At 40.3% G+C, this 24,363-nt stretch overlaps 1 protein-coding gene and 1 long non-coding RNA gene across 4 annotated transcripts; one reads left to right on the forward strand and one right to left on the reverse strand.

Moving 5' to 3' along the window:
- LOC102167618 lies at positions 68–24,117 on the forward strand. The gene is made up of 3 exons (XR_300015.2): positions 68–276; positions 5,019–5,142; positions 21,834–24,117. It is a non-coding gene; the product is annotated as an uncharacterized LOC102167618 (long non-coding RNA).
- On the reverse strand, positions 285–22,325 carry LOC102167697 (zinc finger protein 684). Of its 3 annotated transcripts, none has more exons than XM_021096995.1 (6): positions 22,152–22,292; positions 21,355–21,474; positions 20,516–20,554; positions 14,057–14,183; positions 13,644–13,739; positions 285–528 (listed from the first exon to the last, which is right to left on the reverse strand). In XM_021096995.1, exons 2-6 carry the CDS (start codon positions 21,355–21,357, stop codon positions 500–502), a joined length of 294 nt encoding a protein of 97 aa, XP_020952654.1. In that variant the 5' UTR covers positions 21,358–21,474; positions 22,152–22,292; the 3' UTR covers positions 285–499. The 3 variants fall into 3 exon arrangements, with proteins under 3 accessions (XP_020952654.1, XP_005658398.1, XP_005658399.1); XM_005658341.2 differs by lacking the exon at positions 285–528 and adding an exon at positions 4,236–9,621 and having other exon boundaries at positions 22,152–22,325; XM_005658342.2 differs by lacking the exon at positions 285–528 and adding an exon at positions 4,236–9,621 and having other exon boundaries at positions 14,061–14,183.

Here is a 24,363-nt window from a genome sequence, read left to right on the forward strand (position 1 = left end):
ACTGCGCGTGTGCGGAAGTAGCGCCCCGCCAGCTCCCCCGGGGCCCTCTGGGAAAATCCCCCGGGGCCCTCTGGGAAATTCCCCCGGTTCCGGCTTCCGGCCGGGCTCGCGGCGAGGGCGACCGGAAGGCGTGGGGTGCCGCGTCCCCCAGCGCCGCGCTCTCGTTCGCCGTGGTTGGGGCCCGGCGGAGCGCGCTGGCGTGCTGAAGGGGAACGTGCGCCGGTTTCTACCGATTAGTACAGACCTGACTGTAGACACGCACGCCATGCAGGCATGGTAAATAGAAAACAGTTAATTAGGGTTTCGTACTTTATTTTAGAAAAGCGTTTTCATTTTAGTAACACTGGAGTGACAGCAACTTAATTTTAAAAGACAAACTATGTAAATTAATGTATTAGAGCCGTGTTTAAAAGGGTTTCTTGTTTCAGGTAGCCTAGTTATGAGTATGTTTCAAAGTCCTATTACCATCTAGCTATACGGGAACAGCAAGAGGTCAATTTCAACTTTCGCTCAGGAAAAGGAGTTTTTCTGAGGAAGAGAGAAGGGTTACACAATCATTGCTGGTGAGCTACAAAAAGGAGAGTATATCTGGCAGGCATCACGGTGGGTGGACAACTAGTTTCTAAAATAAATCTTAATTCCATTACTTGTCAGGAATGATAGTATGCAAAAAAACCCCCAAAACAAACAACCCCCCCCCACACACACACACAAACAACCTTTTTCTCAGATGAGGTTTGGGACAATTTCTCCTTTACAGGTTTCTTCAGACTCTTCTCCCCTTTTCTCACTACCACCCTGGGCTCGCTCTCTCTCTTTTTTAATGTGTATGTACTGTATACTGTCAGGCTTTATGGTAAGCATGTATCTGATAGTCATGTTACAAAAACTTGTTGCTGAACTCCTGCTATGTACCAGGCATTGAATTGGGTGTGGAATAGTGAACAAAACAGATGAAAATACCTTCCTTCATAAAGCGAGTGTTCTGTTTTATTAGATATTGCAAAATGCTGTGGAGAAAACTAGCGTAATGAAAGGGGATGGAGGGTTGCATTTTAAACAGAGTGGTCAAGGAATGTCTCTCTTAGAAGAAGATATTTGAGCAAAGGCCTGAAGAAAGTGACCTGAAGTAAATGAAGGCGCAAATTCATGCCAGATGAAAAAGGGTTTTAAGTAGAGGAAACAGCAAGAGCAAAGACCTGGAGCAGAAATTGCCAAACATGTTTAAAAAACAGCAAGGAGAGCCTTGTGCCTGGAGATGGAAGAATAATAGAGAAGGAAGGAGGCATGAGGGCCCAGACTATGGGGGGACTTGCATCAACGTTGAGGACTTCGGCTTTTCATTTGAGTGAAAAGAGAGGCCACTGGAGAATTTTGAGGAGTGGCATGGTCTGGCTCAAGTTTTAGTAAGATCACTCTGGCTGCTGCATGGAGAATAAACTAGAGGAAAGCCAGAGTACAACCAGTTAGGAGGTTATTAGAATAATGAAGATGGTCGTGGCTCAGACCAAGTAGTAACAGAAGACCTAGTGAGAAGTAGTTGCATTCAAAGTCTATTTGAAGGCAAACTCCATATGATCTATTGTAGATCATATGTAAGGTATGAGAGAGAAAAGGAGACTCAATCTGAGCAAATGAAAAGATGGAACTGCCATCAGATGAGGTGGAGAATATTGCAGGAGGAGCACATCTAGGGACAAAGGGAAATCGGGACCTGTTTTGAACATCAGGACCTGTGTTGAGTTTGAAATGCTGGTTAGAGAAAACCAGGTGGTGAAGTTCGGCAAATACGCATGAGTTCAGGGGATATGTTTGCAAGAAATAAAGTCGGGAGATGTTATATAGATAGACTTTAAAACCATCAGACAAATGAGGTTACCAATGAAGAGCTTGTAGAAAGAGATGAGAAGAGGCCTGAGTATTGAGCCTGAGTTGGAAGGTTGTAGAGATGAGAAGGAAATAGCAGAGAGACTGAAGGAAAAATCAGTGAGGTAAGAGGAGAAGCAGGAAGAGGTGGATGCTGTCAGCCAAGTGAAAAAAAAAAAAAAGCTTCAAAGAGAATGGAGTGATACATTGTGTCCTAAACTGTGGACAGTTAAGACTGACAACTTAGTCATTTGATATAGCAATTAGAATTTTATTGGTGACCTTTACAAGAACAGTTTTAGTGGAGTGGTGCAAGGCAAAGCCTATCTGGAATGGGTTTAAGAGAACATGACCTGAAAAATCTAGACTGGGGAAATTTCAATGAAGCAAATTGCTGGTTTCTTTGGCAAAAAGAAAAAAAAGAATCAAGAAGGAGAAAAAAAGATGGAAGGGGAACGGGCAGGTTACCAGAGCGCTAAACTAGCACTCTAGTGAAAGACGAGGAACAGGGTCTCATTTCCACTGCAGATTACTTAATTACAAAGGGAAAAATGGTGATTTTTCAAAGTAGAAACGCGGTGAATGCCACATTACCCAAGTAATCAAAGTTAAGATCACTGGTAATGAGACAAGTTGACATTGTGCCTCCTGACATGAAATGCTGAGAATATTACTTATGTGATAGACTTGCTAACGTGCATAACCTACTTGAATCTAGTCATGAGGAAACATCAGACCAACCAAAACTGAGGTACACTCTACAAAATAACTGGTTTGTACTCTCTCCAAAGATATTGAAGTCATGAAAGATGTTGAAAGGCTGAGGAATTGTTCCAGATAATGGACTCTAAAGAAGAATTCCCTGGTGGCCTAGTGGGTTAAGGATCTGGCCTTGTCACTGCTGTGGCATGGGTTCAGTCCCTGGCCCCAGAAACTTCTGCATGCTGTGGGTGAGGCTCCCTTCCCCCAAAAAAGGTGAACTTGCATTTGGACTTTATATTAAGAAAAGACCTAAGTTCCCATTGTGGCTCAGTGGTAACAAACCTGAATAGTATCCATGAGGACACAGGTTCGATCCCTGGCCTCCCTCAGTGGGTTAAGGACTCAGTGTTGCCGTGAGCTGTGGCGTAGGTTGCAGATGCGGCCCAGATCCCATGTAGCTGCAGCTCTAATTTGACCCCTAGCCTGGGAACTTCCATATGCCATGAGTATGGCCCTAAAAAGACCAAAAAAAAAAAAAAGTCTAAAGAAATATGACAACTAAATACAATAGGTAATCCAGGTTCGGATTCTGGCCCAGAAAAAAAATTGAGAATATTATTGGTTTAAATGCAATGTAGTATCTGGTATTGGGTCCTAGAACAGAAAATGGACATTTGTGGAAAAACTAGTGAAATATGAGTGAAATCTGGAATTTAGTTAATACTGATACACCAGTGTTGGCTCCTTAAATTGTACTCTCATAATATAATCTCATATATAATATATAAATCATATATTTATAATAGGTGAGGGGGTATATGGGAACCCTCTGTACTATCTTTGTAACTTTTTTGAAAATGATTTTTATTTTTTTCCATTATAGCTGGTTTACAGTGTTCTGTCAATTTTCTACTCTACAGAAAGGTGACCCATGAAACTTTTCTGTAAACCTGAAATTATTCCAAAGTTAAAAATTTATTTAAAAAAGAACATTATTAAGATAACTGGGGAATTTTATAGATGACATTATAGTAGTATATGAATGGTAATTTTTTATTTTGATAACTGAATTGTGGTTATGTAATAGCAAGGCCATGTTCAAAGGTGAAAGGTTATTGGACATCTGCTCAGCCCTGCTTCTCCCTTCTTTTGGTAGCAGACCCTACTGTTCTATGAATCCTAGATGGTAATGTAAATCGAAGTGCTCAGTGGTACCCATGTGCCTTTTCAGTGGTGCGTTCTAGCTCACTGGAGATAACATGCTTTTAGTTTGCAAAGGAAATTATAAAAAGCCTGAAGTGGGGGTTAAGGATCCGGCAATGCCCCATTGGTGGTGTAGGTCCCAGCCGTGGCTCAGATTTGATCCCTGGCCAGGAAATTTCCATATGTCGCAGGTATGGCCAAAACCCCCCCCAAAACAAAAACTATAAAAAGGCTAAAGCATTTCCACAATAAGAGACCATTGTTTCTTCTCATCACAGGTGAGTTTAATCCATTTGTGTTAATATTATTATTGATATGCTTTTATTTACTTCTACCTTTTTTGGCTACTTATCATACTTTTTTGGGGGGCAACTTTCACCTTTCCTGCTTTGTTGGATTTATGAAGTTTTCATTATTTCTTTCTTCAGATTTTAAGTTACACATTATATTTCTATACTATTCTGGTTACCCTTACTTTTTTTTTTTTTTTTTTTTAAACCTTGTACAAGGCCTGAACTCTGTCCTTTTCTGGAATTCAGATGCCTAAACTCAGATCTCCCTTTTCCCCTTTTTCCATTTTCTTCCCTTCCTTATACTTTCCTTATTTGATTCTTAAAAATTAGCACATATAATAATCAGAAAAAAAAGCTTCATTGGGAGGAAAAGTCCTATCTGCCATCTTTCATTGGGAGGAAAAGTCCTATCTGCCATCTGCGTATAAATGAAAATGAAAGAAGGCATTTCTCAGTGATCTCCCCCACCCCCAGCCGCCCCCAGGCCAGGGACTGAACCAGAACAGCACCAGATCCTTAACCCACTGAGCCACAAGGGAACTCCTCAGTGATCTTTCTGCAAAGTGAAAAAAGAAAGAAAATCTCAAAGTATGACAAACTCTTAGATGTGAGAAAAATTAAAGGATTTCTCACTTAGATTGTGTGTTGTGTGTGGCTGTTTCAGCCACAGAATACAAGAGACTAGGGAGTCCTGGGAATCTGAGATGTTTGGATAGAGCTAAGCATAGTTTTGGTTTTATTCTTGCCAAAATCTTGTACAGCCTAAGACAATGAGGTCAGGGACAAAAACCTCCTGAGGTTGCAGTTTATAATTGTCCAGTACTGGAAATATATTTTAGCTTGCTCTACTGTATTCCTTCTTCCAAAGGCAGGGAGGGAGCAACTTAATTTATTGAACATAAATTACATGCTTCCTGATATATTACAATTAAAATTCCCTTGTTTTACTCACAGACCATTTCATACTTCTTACCACCTTGACCTGCACAGCTGCTCTTCCAAGGGGACCTCATGGCATGATGCTGGCAACAGAAGAGCTCCCTCCTCCCCTCTTGAAAGGTGTCCTTTTCCTGCAGTTGTAAGTACTTTGGGGTTTCTCAGAGGAGAAGCATGGGCATGGGAAGGGGAGATAGGATGGAATGGTAAGCGCTATTCCTACATGAATGAGGATTTCATGTAGGAAATGAGAGAAAACTGTTGAATTGGGAAAAAAGGCAAAAGCCCAGTGACTGTAAATACCTGAAGAATTCCCTGTGTGACTGTTGGAGTGATTCTGAAGACAACTCCAAAGAAAGAAGGTAACAGAAATTTTTGGAACTGCAAGAGTGTAACCAGTATGTAGCCTCCTAAATTAATTGAAAAAGTGATACAGAAGAAAGGTATTTAATGACGTATGTTAAGATGAAAAATGAGGAGTTCCCACTGTGGCTGAGTGTTTAACAAACCCGACTGGCATCCATGCGGATGAAGATTCAATCCCTGGCCCTGATTTGTGGGTTGAGGATCTGGTGTTGCTGTGAGCTGCAGTTAGGTTGCAGACGAGGCTTGGATCTGGCGTTGCTGTGGCTGTGGCCTGAAGATGCAGCTCTGTTTCGACTCCTAGCCTGGGAACCTCCATAGACACACCTGAAGCCCTAAAAAAAAAAAAACCAAAAAAACAAAAAACACAAATGACAACAGACTATTCAGGACCAGTGGGATAGGCATAGGGAGCACTGCAATGGAACTTAAGTGGGCGAGAGATCAGGCTCTGAGTACAGCATAGGCAAGTGGAAACTTATAGCCAAGGAGTAGAATGGGGTCAGTGGGTGGAAAGTTACTAAGAGAAAACACCACGAAGAGGATGGTTAAACTGGCTTAACAGGATTCCTGCTGAAGACAGGCGAGGGTGACCAGACATTACCTAAAGGACGATGGAGGATAAAGAACATGATCGGAGAGTGAAGACAGAGGGTTCTGGTTAAAATGACTTAGCAGGGTTCTTTCTAAAATTAGATTTTACAAGAAAGTGTACAGATGGGCTAAAGGGAAGGTTCAGGAGCCTGATTCAGGTCTCTTCAAGCAAAAAAGAAAAAAAAATCAGTACACAAGATTTAATTTAAATCCTTAAGTTCTAGCATGCTTTTCAAAAAAACCCCACTATCATTCGTTTATAAGTATTATTCAACATATTCTTCAAAAAATGGCTAGTGAAAGAAAAACAGTCAATATAATGGTAATTGAGCTTAAAAAGGCTTGACTTATTATTATTATTATTTTTTTAACAGGTGCATCTGCAGCATATGGAAGTTTCCAGGCCAGGGGTCACATCAGAGCTGCAGCTGCAGGCCTAAGTCACAGCCATGGCAACACTGAATCTGAGCTGCATTTGTGACCTACACCACAGCTTGTGGCAATGCTGAATCCTTAACCCACTGAGCGAGGCCAGGGATCAAACCTGTATCTTCATGAATGCTATGTTGGGTTCTTAAGCTGCTGAGCCATAATGAGAACTCTGGGATTTCTGAATTTGGGTTCACACTGTTTTGTCACAACTCAAGAAAAGGCATAAAAGGTTTTTTTTGACATTATCAAGGAGCATTGTGGACAGCAAAAAAAAACTGTAGCTCAAATAATGGTTGGTTCATCCTTTTAAGGGAATACGTGGAACTTAAAAATGCCACATTCCAAAGTGAAGTGACTAAGCCAAAAAAGTGCTCTTTTCGACTTAATTAATGCTGCCTATGTCACATGGAAAATTCAAGGGATCCCTAGGAGCTAAACCTGTATTTTCTTAAAAGCAAACAGATACCTAAAAACTTGTTCCTTGAAAGTTGAAAAGTATTATGATACGCACTTTTTGTTTTTTGTCCTTGCTCATGGCATGTGGAAGTTCCTAGGCCAAGGATTTAACCCAAGCCATGGCAATGACACTGCTGAATTCTTTTTTTTTTTTTTTTTTTTTAAGAGCCACACCTGAGGCATATGGAGGTTGCCAGGCTAGGGGTTGAATCAGAGCTGCAGCTGCCGGCCTACACCACAGCCACAGCAACTTGGGATCCAAGCTGCGTCTTTGACCTACACCACAGTTCATGGCAGTGCTGGATCCTTAACCCACTGAACGAGGCCAGGGATCGAACCCATGTCCTCATGGATACTAGTTGGGTTTGTTAACCGCTGAGCCACGACAGGAACTCCAACAACGCTGAATTCTTAACCACTAGGCTACCATTAAACTCTGACACACGATTTTATTAAAATGAGATACAGGTGATACCCCAGTTAACTACTGCTTGAGCTATCCTTACACCTTAGGTAACTACATCAGTGAAAAAGAACGGGAATATTTAAAGTAGAAATGTTTTATTTACATACTTATTTAAACACTTCTTTTCCTCAAATGAATATTTGCTTTAATACAGAACACAACTGCTTCCCCCCCAACTGATATCTTGTTAAATTATATATACATTATAGTTTACATATAATTCTATACATCTTTATAGTAAGTTTTAGAACTAAAGGGGAGACACTGAGATTCGGTAACACTGTGGTACCCATTAAAAGTGCCAGTAAATGGGAGTTCTCACTGTGGTACAGTGGATTAAGAACCTGACTGCAGTGGCTTGGGTTGCTGCAGAGGCACAGTTTTGATCCCTGGCCTGGCATAGTGGGTTAAAGGATCTGGCATTGCCACAGTTGTGGCGTAGGTCACAGCTAGGGCTCAGATTCAATTCCTGGCCTGGGAACTTCTATATGTCACAGGTACAGCCATAGGGAAAAAAAAAAAAAGTACAAACAAATGGATGAAAATATTATTGAAATTCATAGTACATATTAAACCACATTTTTTCACTTGTATGTTACTGTTAGGATTGGAGGAAAAAAATGGCGATATTTACTGCAGAAACTTTTTCTTTGCTTTTTAGGGCCATACCTGTGGAATATGGACGTTCCTAGGCTAGGAGTTGAATTGGAGCTGCAGCTGCTGGCCTACTCCACAGCCATGGCAACACCAGATCCATGCTGCATCTGTGACCTCCACTGCAACTTGTGGCAATGGCGAATCCTTAACCCATTGAGTGAGGACAGGGATTGAACCCATATCCTCATGGATACTAGTTGGGTTCTTAACCTGCTGAGCCACAACAGGAACTCCTGCAGAAACTCTTAATAGATACAATTTAATGTAACATATAAACATTTTATACTTATACTTGTGTAATTGTACAATTTGTTATAGAAATTTTTAAAAAATCAAAGAGATAGTGGAGTTCCCTGGTGGCCTAGTGGTTAAGGACTTGCTGTTGTCACTGCCGTGGTTTGGGTTACTGCTGTGGTATGGGTTTGAACCCTGGCCTGGGAACTTCTGTATGCCACATAGCAAAAAAAAGAAAATCAGACAATCAGAGGTGGTAAGTATAATTTTCTCTAGTCCCCTGTTTAATTTATGCTTACTTTCCAAGCTCTATATGCTATCATTTATAAATTAATATTTTCTGTAATCTTTTATCTAAAAACTTTTATCACTTTTAGAACATGATTGGCATTGATTTTAATTTGGAATTTATTCTTCCAATTCATTCAAATTGGTGGGTTTCTCCTCACTAAGAATTCTCTACTTAATAAGGTTTATTGAATATTTAAAGCTTCCTCATGTTCATAAGTGAGTATTACATATGAATCTTCTGGTGTACAATAAGATTTGATTTCTGGGAAAATGCTTTCCCACATTTGCTACATTCATAGGGTTTTTCTCCTGTATGAGTTATCTGATGTCTAAGGAGATGAGACTTCTTGATGAAGGCTTTACCACATTCAATACATCCATAAGGTTTCTCTCCTGTATGGATTCTTTGATGCGTAACAAGCACAGAAGTGTTGCCAAAGGCTTTGCCGCAGACGATACATCGGTAGGGTTTCTCTCCTGTATGAAATCTAGAATGTTTATAAAGGGACGAACTATACCTGAAGGTTTTCCCACATTCCTTACATTCAAATGAGTTCTCAAGTGTATGCGACTTCACATGCTGAGTAAAGGAGGAGTTCCAAGTGAATGATTTCCCGCATTGACCGCATTCATAAGGCTTCTCTCCAGTGTGGAGTCTCTGGTGGACCACAAGTTGTGCTTTATGCATAAATGCTTTCCCACAATCATTGCACACAAAGGGTCTCTCTCCGTTATGAATTTTCTGATGAGTTGCAAGGTGTGCCTTCCTGCTATAGGCTTTCCCACAGTCACTGCATTCAAAGGGTTTTTTTCTTGTATGGTTTTTTTCATGCCTAATAAAATGAAACTTCTTTTTGAAGGCTTTCCCACATTCATTGCATTCATAAGTGTTTTCTCCAGTATAACATCTATTATAACTAAGTAAGTCTAAAGTAGGTTGCAAACTCTTCCCATATGATGTACATCTATATGATTTTTTTCTTGTAGGATTAAGACTTGTGCTCATCTTATAACTATGAGGTCTCTCCACAGTCAGAATTTTATTAAATGTGAACAAAACTGAATTTAAAAAATTGTCTTTACTTTCCTGGTGCTTGTCTGATTCATCAACAAGAGGGTAGTCAGCTTCTAAAAAGGAGTATAATAAAACATTCCTAGTTAATTTTTGCCATCAATAGTTATAAAAAGAAACATATGATTTCAAATCTAGTCTCTCATTCTCAAACAAATCTGTATTTGCCTTGCTCCTGAGCTTTAAGAATAAGAATACTCAGAGTTCTCGTTGTGGCTCAGTGGAAAAGAACCCAACTAGTATCCATGAGGATGTGGGTTCAATCCCTGGCATCACTCAGTGGGTTAAAGATCTGGTGTTGCCATGAGCTGTGGTGTAGGTCACAGAAGAGGCTCAGATCCCACACTGCAGTGGCTATGGCATAGGCCAGCAGCCGTAGCTTTAATTTGAACTCTAGCCTGGCAAATTTCATATGCCTCAGGTGTAGCCCTAAAAAACAAACAAACAAAAAGAGTAAGACTGCTCTACAAATAACAAATGCCAGAGAGGATGTGGAGAAAATGTAACCTTCCTACACTGATGGGGGGAATGTAAGTTGGTGCAATCACTATGGAAAACTGTATGGAGATTCTCAGAAAACTAAGGATAGAGTTACCATATGATCCAGCAGTCCCATTCCTGGGCATATATCCAGACAAAATTATAATTCAAAACGATACACGCACTCCTACGTTCAGAGCAGCACTATTCACAATAGCCGAGACACAGAAAAAAACACCTAAATGTCCACTGACAGATGAACGGATATAAAAGATGTTGTACTTATATACAGTGGAATACTACTTAGCCATAAAAAAGCATGAAATGTCATTTGCAGCAACATGGATGCAACTAGAGATTATCATTCTAAGTGAAGTAAGTCAGAAAGACAAAGAAAAATACCATATGTTATCATTTATATGTAGAATCTGAAATATGGCACAAATGAACCTATCCACAAAACAGAAACAGACTCACTGACAAGGAGAATGGACTTGTGGTTGCCAAGGGAGTGAGGGTTGGGGTTAGGAGATTTAAGCTATAATACATGGGGGGGATAGTCAACAAGATCTTACTATACAGCACAGAGAATTATATTCAATGTCCTGTGATAAACCATACCACACTACCGACAATGCCAAGCCACAAGGGAACTAGTTCTCTGGATTTCTAAAATAGTCTCTGCTGCTGCCTAAACCATTCATTTTGACAAAAGCTAGATTAAAACTGCAATGTTGGAGTTCCCATCATGGCTCAGTGGTTAACGAATCCGACTAGAAACCATGAGGTTGCGGGTTCGATCCCTGCCCTTGCTCAGTGGGTTAAGGATCTGGCGTTGCCGTGAGCTGTGGTGGGTAGGTTGCAGACACAGCTCGGATCCTGTGTTGCTGTGGCTCTGGCATAGGCCGGTGGCTACAGCTCTGATTAGACCCCTAGCCTGGGAACCTCCATATGCCGCAGGAGTGGCCCAAAAAATGGCAAAAAGACAAAAAAAAAAAAAAAAAAAAAAAAAAACCCCTGCAATGTTACTGTGCACTGAACAAAAATGTTCCATATTCATCACATTTGTAATATATGGCTATGTTTTGCCTTTTCAACTACAATTTACACACCTGGAAAATGGTATAATTTTTTTCTTTATGTGAATCCTTCTCAGAAAACATTAAAAAGCCTTGTTGAATGAAATAAGAAACATCCTCATAATCCCTGACTTTCCAACAATGAATTAATGAAATATTCATTGTATATCCATTATGTGCTTAGCAATGATATAAAGAAAAAAAATGATACAGGACTTCACTTCGGATAATTATTATGAGAAGACATGCCTTAAAGCGACAGATTTTTAAAGAAAAAGGTCTTAAAAGCCACATAATTTAAAAAAAAAAAGTAAAACAGTGTATATAAAGCTTTCGTGATAGAGCTGGGATGGGAGTTCAAAAGAAAGTAGAGATTAATCCAGGCTAAAGTTATCAAGAAAGAGGAAAAAACTGAATTCAGACTTAACAGCATGCTGTTTTTATTTTCTAAAAATACTTATTTATTTATTTGCTTTTTTTTTTTTAGAGCTGTACCTGCCACATATAGAGGTTCCAAGGCTAGGGGTTGAATAGGAGCTATAGCTGCCAGCCTACGCCACAGCCACAGCAATGCTGGATCCTTAACCCATTTAGCAAGGCCAGGGATCAAACCCGCATCCTCATGGATCCTAGTTGGGTTTGTTAACATTGAGCCACAATGGGAACTCCAACAGCACACTGTTTTGAGATGGCACACCAGACATGAAAGGGCTGATGCAGAGAAGAAAACTGTGTACAGAGGATGCTAAGGAGTCCAACTGCCATGGAATAGGCAAAAGATGGACAATTCTGGATAAACTAAATGGTATCATATTAAAGAGGGCCTCACAAACATTTAAATACTGCGGTACAGGTTATAAAGGAATAATTTATGTTTACTTGTCAAGAGTCATAAGAAAAATGAAATAATTCAGATAAATTTTACAGGAACATCAAAGATAAACTGGAAAATGAAGGGAATTTGCACTATAGGTACATAAACAGCCTGGATAGCATACCAAGAGTTAAAATTCATTTGGTTTATGTCAGTAGAAATTGGGGTCCCAGGGAAACGAAAATATACTTAATTGGTCTCTTAATCATTTGAAACATATTTCTTTAATGGGCTCTATGGAAATGGAAGATTTTATTTTGAATCAGTCTTGGATAAAATAATAGTTTAAATCATAGGTAATAAATCACAGTAGTATTTAAGGAGAAATTCTTAAGAGAAAAAAATCCAAATTGCTTACCACAGTGATTTTGAGACTATAAAGCAGCAGGCTAGTCATTACCCTTTATTGTAAAGATAAAGGTAAATGGTTGAAAAATATTAAAAATTGCTTACTATGAAAAAAAAAAAAAAAAAAAAAAGACAAGGCCAGGTGGCATAAACCCATGGGAATGGAAAGTTGGTGAGGCAAAGATGCTGGAGATGGTACAAAGCAAATAATGTCAGCCGTCAGCCTTTTTTTTTTTTTTTTTTCTTTTTATGGCCAAATTGGAGCTGCCACTGAGACTGAGAGGTATGTCATAGCCATGGCAATGGCAACTTACCTCGGATTAACCCACTAAGTGAGGCGAGGGATCAAACTCGCATCCTCATGGAGACTAAGTTGGATCCTTAACCCACTGAGTCACAACGGAAACTCTCAAATGACCTTAGCCTTTAGGGTGATGAAGTTTTCAGAGGGAGTTACAGTGGAGAGGAATTCAGAAGATGGAAGAGAAGGCAAGAAGCAAGAAGCGAATAAGTTGTAAGAAAGGATGAGGGCAGATTAGTGAGGAACCAATTCAAATAAAGTTGGAGGAGAATTTCCACAAGATATCAGGATTATCAAGTGAAGAGGAAAGATGCACTAGAAGGTAGACACCCCAAGTTCACTGTAAGACTAAAGATGAGCAAGGTGGGGTACACAAATGGAGCACATGCTACAAGGAAAGGAACAAGTTTTTTTTTAAAAAGGGAAAAATATTAGAACATATGTGACTGAAAGTTTTGAAATAAAAACAACTAACATGCTGAACACTTATCGCCTGCCATGATCTGAAGGGTCTTACATGTACTAAATCTTACAATCTTTACACAAATCTGAGGTAAAGACTAATATTATCCCTATTATATGAATAAAGTTGTGCTACAAAATAATTAGGTTAGACAGTGGTTGGTGAAGGAAGACTTCAAATCCACACAATCTGACTGTGTTATTAGAACTGGATGTATGAAAAGATCTGCCATCATGTTGAGGAGGAAGAGGAATGAGGATTCTGGGAACTGAGAGAACCGAGCAAGCCCTGAGTTGGATCAGCAGTGGGAGGAGCCAGAGCAGGGAGGAGGGACATCCCTCCGCACAAGAGCAGCCACGTGGGAGAGTGGAAGTGACAAGTCACTGGGGGTCTGACAAGTGCACCCAGTCACTTCCAAAGGTGTGTGGCTTTAAGAAGTGCTTCCTGAAAAGCATTTCCAAGGTGCCTTCCCTTCACCAACCAACTGGGATCTCAATTCCAAAGACTCCCATCTACCTGGTTCTCTGACTCACCTGGACAGCGCCAACGTGGGTTCTCTCCCTCCACCATCCACGGGTCGTGTCCTTGCTCCATCCTGAAGATCACTTTTGTTTTGGGGACTGGACACCCTGTTCACGGGAAACAACACAGAACTGGGGACAAAGCGTTGCAGACAAACAACTACCTGACAATCTGGGTCTGCCTCCTGCAGTCCAGGGCCTATGAATAATGACGAACAGGCTTTAGAATGGAAAAGACCCTTCTTCATTTGGGGGGAAGAAGCAAAAACACCTCTCTGATCCTCAAGGGGATTAAGAAACCGTAACCACTAAAATTCCAGACCAAACTTATTAATGCTTCTGAATGTTCACAGCTTTCACAAGTCTTAAAGGCACTATTAAAACATTCTGAGAGATACTGACAAGTTACCAGACACTGTCCTTACCCACCGAGATGAGGTTTCTAAAGTTCTCCAACATCACATCCCAATACAAGGTTCTCTGATCACAGTCGAGTAGCTGCCATTCCTCTGGGGTGAAGTCCACAGCCACATCCTGGAGTGTCATTGATCCCTGCAATAGCACACAGATCTTCAAACTAAAGCGCGCCTCATTTGGGGACTTGTGGCAACACCAGATCCTTAACTCACTGTGCTGGGCTGAGGATCGAACTTGTGTCCCAGCATCCAAAAACTCTGCAGATCCTGCTGCACCACAGTGGGAATGCCAAGACGTCTTTTAAACAAATGGTGTTGGGACAGCTGGATAGCCACATGCAAAAGAATAAAGTTGCCCCCCCCAATACATGCATCTCATATCATATATAAAAATGAAATAAAAATGGATTAGAGACCTAAATATAACAGTTAAAACTCCCAGTGACCCTTGAACAACTTCGAGGTCAGGCGTCCCAACCCTCCCCACAGTCAAAAATCCACATATAGGAGTTTCTATTGTGGCACAGCAGAAACGAATCCATCTAGGAACCATGAGGTTGCAGGTTTGATCCCTGCCCTCGCTCAGTGGGTTAAGGATCCAGTTTGCTGTGAGCTGTGGTGCAGGTTGCAGATACGGCTTGGATCCTGTGTTGCTGTGGCTTTGGTGTAGGCCTGAAGCTGTAGCTCCGATTCAACCCCTAGCCTGGGAACCTCCATATACCTCAGGTGCAGCCCTAAAAAGCAAAAACAACAACAACAACAAAAAAACAACTACATATAACTTTACAGCCCTCCAGATCTATAGTTCCACCACTATGGATTCAATGAACCACAGGTGATGCAGTACTTTAATATGTATTTATTGAAAAAATACGCATATACATGGACCCACAAGAGTTCAAACCCATGTCATTCAAGGGTCAAATGTATATAATTAGAAGAAAACAAGGGAGTAAATCTTTGTAACCTTGAATTAGATGGTGGTTTCTTGACATGACAGAAAAAGTATAAATAAAAAAAAATCAAACATTTTTATGCTTTAAGAGACACCATGAAAAAAAGTGAAAAAGAATACTCACAAAATAGGAGGAAATATTTGCAAATTGCTTATCTAATAAAAGATTTGTATCTAAAATATAAAAACTCTTACAACAATGAAAGGACAATCCAATTTAAAAGTGGGCAAAGATTTGCAGCAACATGGATGGAACTAGAGACTCTCATACTAAGTGAAGAAATAAAGAGAAAAACAAATATCACATGATATCACTTATATCTGGAATCTAATATATGGCACAAATGAACCTTTCCACAAAAAAGAAAATCATGGACATGGAGAATCATGACAAGGGGGAGGGGGAGGGAGTCAGAGGGACTGGGAATTTGGGGTTAACCAGTGCAAACTATTGCCTTTGGAATGGATAAGCAATGAGATCCTGCTGTGTAGCCCTGGGAACTATATCTAGTCACTTATGATGGAGCCTGATAATGTGAGAAAAAAGAACGTATATACATATGTGTTACTGGGTCACCTTGTTGTACAGTAGAAAATTGACAGAACACTGTAAACCAGCCTTAATGGAAAAAAGTAAAAATCATTAAAAAAAAAAAAAAACCTAAAAAGTAAATTTAAAAAGTGGGCAAAGGGGAATTCCCTCATGGCGCAGCAGGTTAAGGATCTGGTGGTGTTATTGCTGTGGCTCTGTTTATAGCTGTGGCTCAGGTTCCATCCCTGGCCCAGGAACTTCTACATGCCACAGGTCTGGCCTAAATAAATAAATAAATAAATAATAATAAAAAAATGGGCAAAGGGTTTGAACACATATTTCTCCAAAGACAGATATGGCCCATAAGCACATGAAAAGATACTCAATATCATTAGCAAAATACAAAGCAAAACCACAGTTAGATATCATTTCACACCCATAAAATAGCAAAAATCAAAGACAGTTAAGTGTTACCAAGAATAGGGAGAAACTAGAACCCTCATACATTGCTAGTAGAATTGTAAAATGGTACAGCAGCAGTTCCCGTCGTGGCGCAGTGGTTAACGAATCCGACTAGGAACCATGAGGTTGCGGGTTCGATCCCTGCCCTTGCTCAGTGGGTTAAGGATCCGGCGTTGCTGTGAGCTGTGGTGTAGGTTGCAGTCGCGGCTCAGATCCTGCGTTGCTGTGGCTCTGGTGTAGGCCGGCGGCTACAGCTCCGATTAGACCCCTAGCCTGGGAACCTCCATATGCCGCAGGAGCGGCCCAAGAAATAGCAAAAAAGACCGAAATAAAATAAAATAAAATAAAATGGTACAGCAACCATGGAAAACAGTTTAGGAGTTCCTCAAAATGTTAAACATAGAGTTACCATATGACTCAGCAATTTTTCCTAGGTATATATCCAAAGAACTGAAAACTCACATCCATACAAAAACACATACACAAATGTTCATAGCAGAATTATTCATAATAGGCAAAAGTGGCAGTAGTATGGGTGTTCATCAACTGATAAGTGGATAAACAAAATGAGGTATATCCATATGATCCAATATTATTCAGCAATAAAAATAAATCTGTGACAGAGATGATTCTTGAAAATATTGCGCTAGGTGAAAGCCAGTCACGAGAGATCAGACATATTGTTCTATTTGTATGAAATGTTCAGAATAGGCAAATCCACATAAACACAGACTAACTTAGGGCTAGGGGAAGAAAGGAATGGGGAGTGAGTGCTAATGAGTATGGGGTTTCTTTTTTCTTTTTAGGGCCGCACCTGTGGCACATGGAAGTTTCCAGGCTAGGGGATGACTCAGAGCTACAGTTGCTGGCCTATACCACAGCCACAGCAATGCTAGATCCAAGCCACATCTGTGACCTACACCACAGCTTGCAGCAACACGGGATCCTTAACCCAGTGAGTGAGGCCAGGGATTGAACCCACACCCTCATGGATACTAAATGGGTTCTTAACCTGATGAGCCACAACAGGAACTCCAGGTATGAAGTTTGTTTTGAGGGCAATGACAATGTTCTTACATTAGTAGTGATGGTCTCACAATTATGAGAATATACTTTTTAAAAACCTACTAAACTGTATATATTTTAAAAGAGTAAATGTGTAATACGTGAATCATGTCTCAATAAAATTATTATTATGTTTTTCTTGCTTTTTAGGGCTGCACCCATGGCATATGGAAGTTCCCAGGCAAGGGGTCAGTTCAGAGCTATAGCTGCTGGTCTACATCACAGCCACAGCAACACAGGATCCGAGCCACATCTGCAACCTACACCACAGCTCATGGCAACACTGGATCCTTAACCCACTGAGCAAGGACAGGGATCAAACCTATATCTTCATGGATGCTAGTCGGGTTCATTACCACTGGGCCACGATGGGAACTCCCTCAATAAAATTATTTTAAAATATTGTTTATATGTTCCTCATTCATTCACCCATAAAATATTCAATGAGAACATACCAAATACAGACTAGTGATACAAAAAGAATAAAATTATTACTGCCCCCAAAGCTCTTACAATCTATTAGAAACTGCAAAATAAACACATAAGTGTAATAAGATGTTAGAACGGCTATAAATAGGCCAGACTCACATAATCATAATAAAGTAGAAAAATACAGATTTTTTTATATGATAAAATATATTCTCTCAACCATCAAGTCAATATTTGTTTAACTTAAATTGAAGCTAAAAAGGCATCTGGCAACATATCTATCAAAAAGAGATAGTTAAGACTATATAGAACAGGTCGGCAAACTACAACCCATAGGCTTGCTGCCTGTATTTGCAAATAAAGTGTTACTGGAACAGTTATGTCCATTTGTTTACTTCAGCTATAAAGACAGAGTTGAGAAGTTGCCACAGGGGCTATATGGCCTTCAAGCCCAAAATATTTACTATCTATACCTTGAAAAAGATAAGAGACTAGGTACAGTTTATCCCAGAAATACACAGATAGTTCAATATTGGAAAATGTATTAGAAATTCTTTTTTTTTTTTTTTTTTGTCTTTTCTGGGGCCACACCCGCAGCATACGGAGGTTGCCAGGCTAGGGGTCAAATCAGAGCTGTAGCTGCCAGCCTACGCCATAGCCACAGCAACGCCAGATCCGAGCCGTGTCTGTGACCTACACCACAGCTCACTGCAATGCCAGATCCTGAACCCACTGAGCGAGGCGAGAGATTGAACCCAAAACCTCATGGTTCCTAGTCGGATTCGTTAACCACTGAGCCATGATGAGAACTCCTGTATTAAAAAGTCTCTAAACTGCTATACTAGGGGTTCCCCTGCTATACTGTGGTGCAATGAGACAGGCAATGTCTTGAGAGTGTTGGGATGCAGGTTCCATCCCTGGCCTGGCACAGTGGGTTAAGGATCCAGCATTGCCACAGCTGGGGCTTGAGTCATAACTGCGGCTCAGATCTGATGCCTGGTCGGGGAACTCCATGTGCCTCCAGGTGACCAAAAATGGGGGAAAAACCCTGCTATATTAAAGAAAAATATATGATTTTATTGACGGGTATTAAAAAAAAGGATATGAGAAAAAAGTTCCCAATTTATGAAAACAATCTTAAGCTAAAAATCCTTAACTTGATTAAAAAAAAAAAAAGATGAAAAACAAAACAAAACCAACTCCCACCCCTAAGCCAAAAATCAGCTATCAGAATACAAGAGGAAACAGTAAGACACTGGAGGTATTCCCATTAAAATTGGAAAAAAAAACTCTGGTTAGCAATTTCATTCAAAAATAATAGTTCCTAGAAGTTCTGTCCATTGCAACAAGACAAGAAAAAAATGGAGGCATACATATTAGGCAGTAAGGGACAAAACTCCATTTGCAGAGTATGTGATGGTCTACCTAGAAAATCTAAGAAACAACTAAAACTCTTGGACTTAGTAATAGTTCTATAAGTTGACATAAACTCAAATATATAAATCCATACTTTCCTATACACCAGGATAATCAATTGGAGAATATAATGAAAAAAGATCCATCCCATTCTCAACAGCAACTTAAACCATATATAAGAATAAATATTATAAGAAATGTACAAGAATTAGCATAATAAACCTATAAAACTGCAATGAAGAACCAAAAGTAAAACTGAATAAATGGGGAACTCATTACTGAAAAATTACAAATTCTAAATTAATCTAAAATGCAATCAAAATACATAGTAAAAATACCTAACACACTCCCTTGTGGACCTTGATAAGCTGATTTTAAAATTTGCATGGAAGAGAAAATGCTCAAGAGCTGCTGAAGCTTCTGGAAAAGGTACAAGGTTTACTTATGGATCTAGATGAATATTAAGAAGGCTATGTACCTGGACTTACAAATTGAGTTCATATAGTACTTCTTGGCCCTACGTTCTCTGCTTATTCTAGGGAACACTCTAAGAAAGTTATAGGAAATCTGCTGTTATATTTATTACAGGATTGTTACTGTCGATGTTGCTTCTATATTATCTCCATGAAAGCCCACTGTAAGATATTTTCTTTGAAGAACTCTAACAGGAAAAATTTTACTTATCTAGAAAATTATTACTATTATTATTTTGTCTTTGGTCTTTTTAGGGCCACACCCATGGCAATATGGAGGTTCCCAGGCTAGGGGTTGAAATGGAGCTGTAGCTGCCAGCCCACACCACAGCCACAGCAATGCCAGATCCAAGCCTCATCTGAGACCTACACCACAACTAGGCAACCCCAGATCCTTAACCCACTGAATGAGGCCAGGGATCGAACTTGCATCCTCACGGATTCATTTCCACTGAACCATGGCAAGAACTCCTAGAAAATTATTTTGCTTTATCCTCATGAACAAAGCCAATACTTTAACTGGTTGGCTATCCATTTTCTATGATTGCCAGAAAGACTAGATACACATATACAGCTCCAACTAAGTACAGAACATATAACCTGGATAGTAACTTAGCAATTTTCTGAATTTCCTTTTGGACCTGATATATTCAATCTACATTTGCCCTGATTATACACATCCTCTTTTTTTTTTCGCTTTTCGGCTTTTCTAGGGCCACACCCGCAGCATATGGAGGTTCCCAGGCTAGAGGTCTAATTGGAGCTGTAGCCACTGGCCTATGCCACAGCCATAGCAATGCCAGATCCGTGGTGTGTCTGCAACCTACACCACAGCTTATGGCAACACCAGATCCTTAACCCACTGAGAGAGGCCAGGGAACAGAACCCACAACCTCATGGTTCCTAGATGGATTCATTAACAATTGAGCCAAGACGGGAACTCCCCACAACTTCTTTTTTTTTAAATGGCGACACCTGTGGCAGATGGACATTCTCTGGCCAGGGATCAAACCTCTGTAGTAACCCTCAGCAGCTGCATTCGGATTCTTAACCTACTGTACTACAGCAGGAACTCCTACACTTCCTTTTTATATGGATTTTTAAGGGATTTAAATAACAATAAATGGAGGCCTTACCTTGATGTTGATCATTTCTGCAGCTCTTGCATACAGCATCTATGAAAGCATAAATGGGAAAGAGAATAAAGCCATGAAATACCAGGACTGCAACACAGAGCCCTGCTCTATAAGAAGAGAAGCACACACACTGCAGCCTCAGAAAATGCTACCCAATAGAAGTGTTTCTAGCAAGTCAGAAAAGTCCACATTTTATAGGCCACAATCTCTGTAAATGTTATAAATATATGGAGTTTAGATAAATATGTGTACCTTTCTGTTCTACTGACCTAACGGCAAGTTGCTAACTTTTCCTTTTTTTTTTTTTTTTTTTTTTGTCTTTTTGCCTTTTCTAGGGCCGCTCCCGGGCATATGGAGGTTCCCAGGCTAAGGGTCTAATCGGAGCTATAGCTGCTGGCCTACACCACAGGCACAGCAAGGAGGGATCTGAGCCACGAGCCATGTCTGCGACCTACACCACAGCTCATGGCAATGCTGGGTCCTGCAACCTCATGGTTCCTAGTCAGATTCGTTAACCACTGCGCCAGGACGGGAGCTCCAAGTTGTTAACTTTTAAACCAGTGACATTTCTTTTTCTCCCAGAAATGTATCCTAAGTAAATAACGAATGAGTTAAAAAGATAACTAAAAGCCTGATCTTCAAAGTTCAGTAATTTCGGAAGTCATACCTTTCTGTGATTCTCTAGTCTAGTTCTGTAGCTGAGGTAAGTGATCTCAAATTAGGTTTCTTGAGACGGCTGGATCCAGGGACCCAGAGGGAATTTTTTTTTTTTTTTTTTTAAGCTGCAGTCTTAAGTTTAGACTCTAAATCTGCTTCTCTCCCTCTCTCTGGGAACTCACCATCTCCTATGAGCCCAGTCTGGACTTTTTGAAATTCCAACCAGCACTGCAAGATGTGCAAGAGATTCTCCCAGCTTTATCTAATCTTCACTGGAAAATCTGCAGATTCACCAAAAGATCCTTAAAATTAAAAAAAAAATTACAAACCGAAATTTACTCACCATACATTACTCAAACATTTTAAAAGGAAAATAAGTCCAACGTTTTGTTTTGCAGGATTTTTTTTTTCCACCTTGCAAAAAGAATGAAATCTGAGGAAAAGGCATCTGGATTTGAATCTCAGATTTTCTACAATACTAAGCTGAATCTAGACAAGTTAACTTCATCTCTCTCAGCTTCAGTTAATTCATATGCAAAATGGAGATAATATTTACTTCAGATGATTGCTGTGAGAATACCCTAAGAAGACTGCATGGAAGTTTCTCGAGAAATACTTTCTTCCTAGATCCCTCAAAATGCTTTAATGTTTTCTTTTGCAGGGCCAACAGTGCTCTTGTAATCACGACAGGTGAAGTTTGATGCACAGATTTCTGCACCGTGACCCTTACTTATAAGGGCAGAAGAGCAAACTGAGCCTGCTCTAGCCCACCCGAGATCTAGGAAACCACTGAGTGGCAGTCGGACCATTCTCTTGCTTTCTCTGAATTACTCCAGAATTGGAAAGGAGCCACACACCGAAACGCGAAGTCACAGCACGTGAAGATCTTAAGGTTTTATTTTCGGTTGGGTAACAAGCCAATAAACTGGCCTCTTTCTTCCCGCCCTTCCTTTCCGTTCCCCAAGCTCCGCAGTCATACCTGCCAGCCTTTCACCGCCACACCCCCAGCTCCGACTCTAAGCTGGAGATCACGTTAGGCTGATCTCCCAGAACCGGGAGAAACCCCCGACTCTCACTTCATGCTGCAACAGTTGGAAAATTACAAGAATACCGGCTCTCTCCCCAGGGCGCATATGCGGAAGTCGCCGTCCACGGAGCGTTCCCAGGCTCCCCCGGGGTGCAAGCTCCCCACCAAGACTACATTTCCCATAAGCCCCGCGAAGCTCGTTCCCGAAGTTGGCTTCTTTAGAGGGAAAAGATTCCGGGTATGGCAGGGCGGCTTGGAGAGACATGCTCACTTATGAAGGGGGGATGTATACATCATTTTCGTTTAAAATGATAGACGTAAAAAGTTTTAAATACTGGAAAATCTATATCAGCCGTATACTAAAAGAATAATTTGCCCTTACTCAGTTCAGTTTCTTCTAGCAACACACTAGCTTAGGTCCGGGAGTTGAAGACGACCCAACAAAGACTTAAAGGGAATAATCCGTGAGGCAGGCAGAAAAGTAGGAGGGTTTGGATATGCAAAAGCAAGGGAAGAGAATGTTTCAAGAAGGAGGGAATGGGCGTTAAATGCTGCTGGTAGGTCAAGTAGGATTAGAACAAATAATTGACCATTGGATTGAGCAGTGTGCAGGCTGCTGAAACATGCCCTTTTCGTGTAGCGGTGGAAGTTTGATAAAGTCTGATGAGAGTTAGGTAAGAGTGGAATGAAACAATGGGAGAAAGCAAGTACATATAGATGTATTTGTACAGTTGTGTTTTTTTTTAAGATCAGTAGAAAAATAAGGCTGTCTATTGCATATGGATTTGGGGTCCAGAATTTTTTTTAACATGGAAGAAATTAGTGTTTCTATCTTAATTAAAATGATGGCATTCCCATGTGGATCAGTAGGTTAAGAACCTGACATAGTGTCCATGAGGATGCAGGTTGGATCCCTGGCCTCACTAAGCTGCAACATAGGTTGCAGATGTGGCTCAGATCTGGTGTTTCTGTGGCTGTGGTGTAGGCCTCAAAGTTGTAGCTCAGAAACTTCCATATGACCCAGAAACTTCCATATGCCACAGGAGTAGCCTGTAAAAAGCCAAAAAAAAAAAAAAAGAAAAGAAAAGAAAAAAGACACAGTGGAGATGGGGAAATCAACAATACAGGAGAGACAGGCAAGTTACAGGAAATTGGGGGTGGAATCCAGTACACAACTGGGCCATCAGTTGCTAAGCAAGAGCACTGGCAATTCATTCATTGAAATAAAAGCTGAGGAAGCGTCTTTAAGGACAGCTGCAGATAGTGAATAGATCTGGTGGTAGGAGAATGAGGATGTCCTATCCTTAGCGCTTCTATTTTCTCAGTAAAATAGGAAGCTCAAAGTGATGAGAGGGAGAAGGTATGAGAGGTTTGAGGAAAGAAAAGAAACACTGTATCACCTTGATTCTAATACTTTTTTTCATGTTTCAACACCTGCGAAATTTCTCTCACACAAATGATGGCATGCCATAGTTTAATTGGCAGCATTTTTTTCTTTCTTAGTAATGTGTAAAATAATGATGTCTTATAATTGGCATCGAAGATGATAATGTTATTTAGGAATGTGGGAGAGTGAATGGATTAGGAGATATAGCGCTAGTGCCTGACAGCACTAAGAGCCCACTTGATATTAGTAGCCCTTTACTGGCATTTTCAATGTCATAAAGACATTTTTATATCTCATTAAAAAATCATTTATTGACCTGTAGCTCACTTGATCAATTGCTCCATTTCCTAGCTTTCTTTCATAGAAAAATTTCTCTAAAGAGCCTCTTCTTGGGAGTTCCCACTGTGGCGCGGTGGGTTAAGAAGCTGACTGCAGGGGCTCAGGTCAATGCAGAGGTTCAGGTTCTATCCCTGACCAGAGAACCCCATATGCCCTGGATGAAGCCATAAAATAAAAATTTTTAAAAAAGAACAGTTGCTTCTTGTTGCTGCCTACATCTTTTTTTTTTTTTTTTTTTTTTTTTTTTTTACCTCCAATTCTCTCCTCAGTCCACTCTGGTTTCTTGATCTAACTTCTCTCCTGAAACTGCTCTTGTCAAGTTACCAATGAAATTCCAGTTGAAAAATTAAATGGATTTTCTTTGTCCTCATCATATTTGACCTCTACCACGTTCAAGAAAATTGAAATACTTCCTTATTTTGGTTTCTAGAACATCTC

The sequence above is a fragment of the Sus scrofa genome, chromosome 6 (assembly GCF_000003025.6).
Source record: "Sus scrofa isolate TJ Tabasco breed Duroc chromosome 6, Sscrofa11.1, whole genome shotgun sequence".
Lineage (NCBI taxonomy): Eukaryota > Metazoa > Chordata > Mammalia > Artiodactyla > Suidae > Sus > Sus scrofa.

Excerpts from the sequence above, each read along its gene's own strand:
- LOC102167697 (XM_005658341.2), bottom strand. Across the intron at positions 14,184-20,515 it reads CAGAAATGATCAACATCAAG|GGATCAATGACACTCCAGGA; the intron begins GTAAGGCCTCCA and ends GTGCTATTGCAG. Across the intron at positions 9,622-13,643 it reads CCCACGTTGGCGCTGTCCAG|AAGCTGACTACCCTCTTGTT; the intron begins GTGAGTCAGAGA and ends ACTCCTTTTTAG.